Genomic DNA, 6,185 nt, shown 5'->3' with positions numbered 1-6,185 from the left:
GGCCCCGCTGTTGCGGTCCAGCCTGAAACTAATGTTCACAAGAAATCAACTGCAACGAAAATCTATTTAGGCTATTGCACGAAAGAATGTGGGTACTTTTCATGAACATAGCCTACAACATTCGATAAGAGAAACTGACTACTTTTAATGTTCACTTTTGATAATGTCGGGCCTAATGCCGTGAAATCGGTGTGCCATCTGGTGTCCGAACGTTAATGTGTGACAATGCTCTGTGTTAAATACTTTCAGAACAGCATATAAATAGATTTGTTGTAGGTTTCCTACTGTCATACAGCATGTGAATTGCTTGAAATAGACAAGTGATGTAGCCTAGCTATCTGTAGGCCAACGAGGGGTAAATCCAAATGAATTTCTTTCATGAAAGAGCACAGCAGTTGAGGGAGTCAGAAAAGTAGGCTACATAAATAAAATCCTTGTATAGTCTAGTTGTATTGAGTATATATGGTTCCTTCTGGACACTAATAGTAGGCCCATTAGGTTCCCTCACTGTTCAAAATTTGGTCTTTTTCGTGAAAAAATATCTTCCCCTTCAGGGTCACTGTCCTTCATTCAAATTTAGTTTACAATATGAGACAATGACTTTAAACCTCCACTGTCAAAACATTTCCACACGACTAAGACCTAAATAGACAAAATATTCAAATGAATGTTTGGCCCCCAAATGCTGATGGACATCCTCAGTTTTGATGAATCACTTAAAAACCATTAATCCAATTCACATATTTTAACAATTACATTTTCCGCGGCACATCTTGGAACTGAACGGTCCTCGAGCACCTACCAAAATATAATTTAAAAACTATGGACGGAAATGAAATTTGGATTGACTGAAACCTAAACAAAAATTACTAGTTGCTACCAAGATGACGAATAGTAATCGGTCCTGCCATTTTGAAAGTGTTACATGTTCGGCGCTAAGTTGAAACACTTCATTCCCTCGACGTCTACTTACTTGAGAGTAAGTACGTATTTTTTCACTAAACCCTAAAAGAATGAAAACGAACTATTTATGCTCAAAATGATAAGAGCTTTTTCTTACGTAGGCTGTATTTTTCAACCCCGCCCAAATTTAAGGCCATACGCTGTGGCGTGCGCGCCTGCTGAATTGTAAACGCGCCCTGCCCGCCCAGGATTGTAGACTCGGGTACGCGCTGTAACACTCCCTTCTGTATCGATGAAGTTGGTTCAAAGATGGCGGATTTCCTGCCGTCCCGGTCCGTTCTAACTGTATGTTTCCCTAACTGCGTGCTCACTAGCAGTGAGGCTGAACAATTGAGGAAATCTAGGCAGATCGACAGGTGTCTTTCCCGGGATAAAACATATGTGAAACGACTTGTAAAGATCTTATTACTGGGTGCTGGTGAGAGCGGCAAGTCAACTTTCCTCAAGCAAATGCGTATCATCCATGGACAGGACTTCGATCAGCGGGCCAAAGAAGAGTTCCGGGCTACAATCTACAGCAATGTAATCAAAGGTAAAATCGAAGAAGACTCATCTCTTAATGACTCCTTTGTAGCTAAGTGCTATTTCATGCCGTAATCGCCTATTAGTTTAAGTATTCATAGCTAGATCATCAGTCGTTGGGGTGAGAAGGGATCTTGGGGTTATGTGCTGTTACGGAGACATCCCCTCTCGTTTGAAGAGAAGAAACGCCCATGTTATTTTGGCTATAACAGCTAACTTTAGCTACTGCTAGCTAACTAGCTTGGTACTATGGGACGCTTTACTGGGTGCTAGCTCCGTAGCTAATTGATGTCTTTTCCAGTCGCCGCAGCGAAGGCTTGATCAATACTTATCATTTGCCAACTAAGGTTAGCTCGCTAGTCTAGTGGTCATTGGTCATCTGTTCGCTTCAGTGTGACTCGGTATGACTTTCTGTACTAAACATTACCAATTAGTCTGCCTACGTTAGAGTTCATTAGCGCAAATGAACTTCCTGGCTAGCTAGTAGCAAACTGGTTTCCCCATGAGTTTAACTTTGGTTAGCTTGCTAGTGCTACTACCCTGATATTTTACTTGGATGGGTGGCTTGCTAGCGCTATTGTTTGCCAAAGCACTTCATAAATACATGAGCTTATTCGTTAAATATTTAAGATGAGCTTACTGTGTTATCAGATGTTACTAGCTTCTGGCAAAATACGATAATTGTTCAGTATTAAGGTAAAGCCAGGTAAAATGACGTTGTGTTTTTATATTTGGTCTGATTGAGCTAACAGTTAAGGATCGTTAAAAGTAGTCAAACTTGCCAGCTAGTTTGATTTAGCCTAACGTTAAGTAGATAAGCAAGTTAAGTGTCAACATGTTTTGCATTTGATTTTACGTTAGCTACAAGTTATTTTTTTCCGTAATGAAAGCGTATTGTAGCCGGTACAGTGGTAACATGTGCTTATTAGTTAAAATTAATAACGTTAGATATCTAGTTAAGTTATCAAGCCACGACTTCACTCGGTGATCCGGTGTATAGACTTTTCTGCTGACGGATCAAGTTCACTGTGACTTCTTAATCTACGTGGTGGTGTGTTTAAAGTACAGGTGAACCGTACAGTAAAATCAGTGTTTACTTGCACCTTACCATTTTGTGCATTGTCTTATAATATAACGAACTAAATAAAATATATGCTAAAACATGTATTATGCGTTAAAATATATAACGCATGTTGAGCAGATGTGACAGAATGCATCTAAATGTAAGACGGCCATTTAGTTCACTGCAGATTCATGCATATTCTTTGCTGATAGCGTACCTCAGGTTCATAACGCTGCCACCACAACCACCTCATTAGGAGGTAGTTATAGGGGATTTCCAGACTGTAGCTGACCTTGTTAAAGCTGTGCATTAACAGAAAGCAAGAGAAACAGGGAAGAAAAAAAAACAGAAAAGAGACTGCTAAATAGATGTAATGGTAATGAAAAGGTATCATTATTTAGAAAACATTACCTCAGTTTTGTTCTACAGCTTAAGATAAACTAATATTCATTCCATTGTTTCTCATTGCTTTCATTAAGCTTCATGACTTTTATTTGTGAAGTCAGGTATTATAGGCCTATGTTGAAAGTATCTTGTTCAAAAACTGTACTGCCTGACCCTTGCGCTTATGTGTGGCTGCTTTAATTAAAAGCTGTTCCAAACAAATACTAAAGAAAGTAGGAATATACTGTAGGGCTTTGAAAACATGTTTTAGCATATACCCTGAAATAGTCTATATGCCTGCTCGACCACTCCGCTCTGCAGCAGCAGGGCGCCTTGTATCCCCCTCCCACCCGAGTAAAGGGATCACAGAGCTTCTCCACCCTAGCTCCCCAGTGGTGGAATGAACTTCATGTCCCTTTTCAAACCTCTCCCTCACTACCTATCTTCCGCCGTGGTCTGAAGACTCATCTCTTCAGACTATACCTGGACTAACTACTACCACTCTGTATATCATTTCACTTTAAATCCCCCCTTTCATGACACTTTTTACATGTACCCCCATTCCAGCACTTTTTGGTAATTTGTATTTGTCCTAATATTGTAGCTTGTTCTTCTGCCTAGTTGGCTTGGCAGAGGTTAGGTCAGAATAGTGTTCACTGTGTGAACTAAACTGTGTTCTTGGCTAGAAATAGCTGTACAAAATAAGTATTTTATCTTATTGAACCTGTGTTTTGTAGTTGTCCGTGACCATGAAATGCACTTTTGTACGTTGCTTTGGATAAAAGCGTCTGCCAAATAAATGTAATGTAATGGACGTAAAGTTGAAAAAAGACATTCACTGCTTAGCTGTTTAACCTATGAAAGCCAGTTTGTTATAGGCTATAGGATGTTTGGGGGTATCTGGTTGTTTCACTAACTAGATATTGTGACCACACTTATAGTTCAAGGTCACAAATTAGTGACCTCTGGTATTTTATACGGCTGTGTATTGGCAAGAATCTGGCGATAGGATATGTATCATGATACAGGGGTTACGATTCAATATATTGCGATACTGTAAGCAAGGCGATATTGCGATTTTTAAAATCTAATTTTAGGAAAACTGTCAGTCTAAAGAGCACAGCCATCAGTGGTAACATTACTAGTCAGCTAGGTTTGCTAATGTTAGCGGTGCACCTTTACGCTACTTCCTGTCTCAGTTTATGTTGGAGTGGAAGAGTCAAATGGCTGAAGACAGATTACAACACTGCTATCTAGCGGTCGGAGGTTTAAACACAACACAAAATGAACCACTGTCTGCCACAAATCTTTGCATGTAAATTATTAATTAAAAATCGATACAGTGATTTGAGAATCAATACAGTATCACAAAACATACTGCAGTATATCTATATTTCTAGTATTTTATGGTGAGGGGATGGTTTTGAAATGGTTCGATCCATTAGATTATTAAAATAAACAGTTCAGCATATATTGGGTTCATTAGGATACAAAAAGGTACAAAAAAATTAGAAATTATTTGGCAATTTAAATTGAATTGTCTTGGTGTATAGTGCTTTACTGGTTATGAGCCATTTGAAAGTGAATTTTGATCTTTCTGGCTTCTGAAAGCTGACCACAGCATTGTGTTTACTCTTTCCTGTTAAAACTTGATTTTGTTTGTAATTGTGGAAAAATAAATTGGACTGCATGCATACGTTTACATAATTGGGATTGTTTAGACTTGATGATGAACATACTGTGATGGTTTGTCCAGCATTGCGAAGGCACAAAGTAAGAGATGTACAATTCAGTTTTGACATGTCTAATATTTCCATACTTTCAGTCCTACTACAAGGGTATGACTGGAAGTTTCAGGTTTAGGTATCATTGAGATGAAATGGTATAAGAATTGTGTTTATTGCTGTTTATGTACCTTCTGACAACTGAACCACGCCCTGGACAGTGTATAGATGTTGCTTTCACTTCTAAGCTCTACAGATGTAAGTTGAAAACAGATGCCACTAGTCTTGTTCAATGCTGACCTACAAGAGACATGATTACATTTTTTTGTGTCCATGTTTTTCACAGCTAAATGTAGCTTGTGTTGTTTCAGCTCTCCTTTGGCAAGATCAAGAAATTTGAAACCCACCTACGTTTCTCCTTTTCCCCTTTCAGTTTCACAGTTGCCTTTGCCAGCACAATCATGAATGACAATGTACAGGGGCTGCTTTATAATAAAACCAAAGAACACAGAGAATTTCAAATATCCCATCCGTGCCAGTGGACACAAATCAGGCAAGCCTTGTTTTTTCAGCTTTATTTAAGTTGTTAAATTACCCAAATTCTGAATGATCTAATTCTGGGCAGATGTATACGTACAGTCTGTACAGTGTTAGCTTGGATGACACTCCATATTTTTTACCGTATGTACAAAATATATACATTCACATTAAATTGATAATGGATGTACTAGTTGGATAGTACTGCTTAACGTCACAAGCTGCTTACTTTATCTCTTAGTGGACCTGTGTAGAATGAGCTGGTGCAGACTGAAAGTTACAGAAGATTGGTTGCATTTAAATGGGGAAGGGGTGTACAGTGTAATGCAGTATAAGGCAGCTAGACAGGAGACCAATGGGATGAGACATAGCTGGCCATGCTGCCTGTCAGGGAGGAAGAGTTCAACTGATGGATTGCAGAATGAAAAGAAGCAATGGCGGGCTGAATGAATTATGGAGGACTAACCTCCAAGTGTGGAAGCTCTCAAATTGAGAGGAACACACTCCAGCAATGGGGCAGGTCTGCAGTTACAATTAGGCATTCAGAAACAACAGAAATCTTTCAGATTGCGTTCTGTCAGCAAAATGTGGGTGTGAGGGAAATGATTTAGCATTGACACTAGACGTTTTTTTAGGCAGTATAGTAATGTATGGAATAGCCAGAACCCCTAGTGGAACCCTTTAATTTTCCAGGAACGGACCTGAGAGTGCTATATGTTGTCTAGACTTTAGGCAAAACAGTATGCCTAAATTGGCTTCACGGTCATCAGTAACATAGACCAAGTAAATAATTAAGTTCATTGGTTGCCTGCCAGCTAGTCAATATGGCCTGATCAGGATTGTTCTATTCTTGGACGTGACGCATTTAAACTTTTTGTATTTTGATTTAATGGCATAGTTCATTCTTATTTATTCAGAGTTTATAAACTAAAAACAGAGTATCTTTTTTCAGTGTTACAACTGTGTTCATTTTTGAAATGTGTGATATTAAC

General features: G+C 38.9%; 1 protein-coding gene across 1 annotated transcript in view; it reads left to right on the top strand.

Annotated features, from left to right (window-relative positions):
- The first annotated feature begins 1,114 nt into the window (after nucleotides 1-1,114).
- LOC135248469 (guanine nucleotide-binding protein subunit alpha-13) overlaps nucleotides 1,115-6,185 on the top strand; it is a 31,565-nt gene continuing 26,494 nt past the window's right edge. The window contains exon 1 of the mRNA XM_064323153.1: nucleotides 1,115-1,495. Coding sequence (XP_064179223.1) covers nucleotides 1,213-1,495 — 283 coding nt within the window. The 5' untranslated portion in view covers nucleotides 1,115-1,212. The remainder of the gene's footprint in view (nucleotides 1,496-6,185) is intronic.

This window comes from Anguilla rostrata, chromosome 2, assembly GCF_018555375.3.
Source record: "Anguilla rostrata isolate EN2019 chromosome 2, ASM1855537v3, whole genome shotgun sequence".
In the NCBI taxonomy this organism is placed as follows: Eukaryota; Metazoa; Chordata; class Actinopteri; order Anguilliformes; family Anguillidae; genus Anguilla; species Anguilla rostrata.
This window is presented reverse-complemented; position numbering and strand designations above follow the sequence as displayed.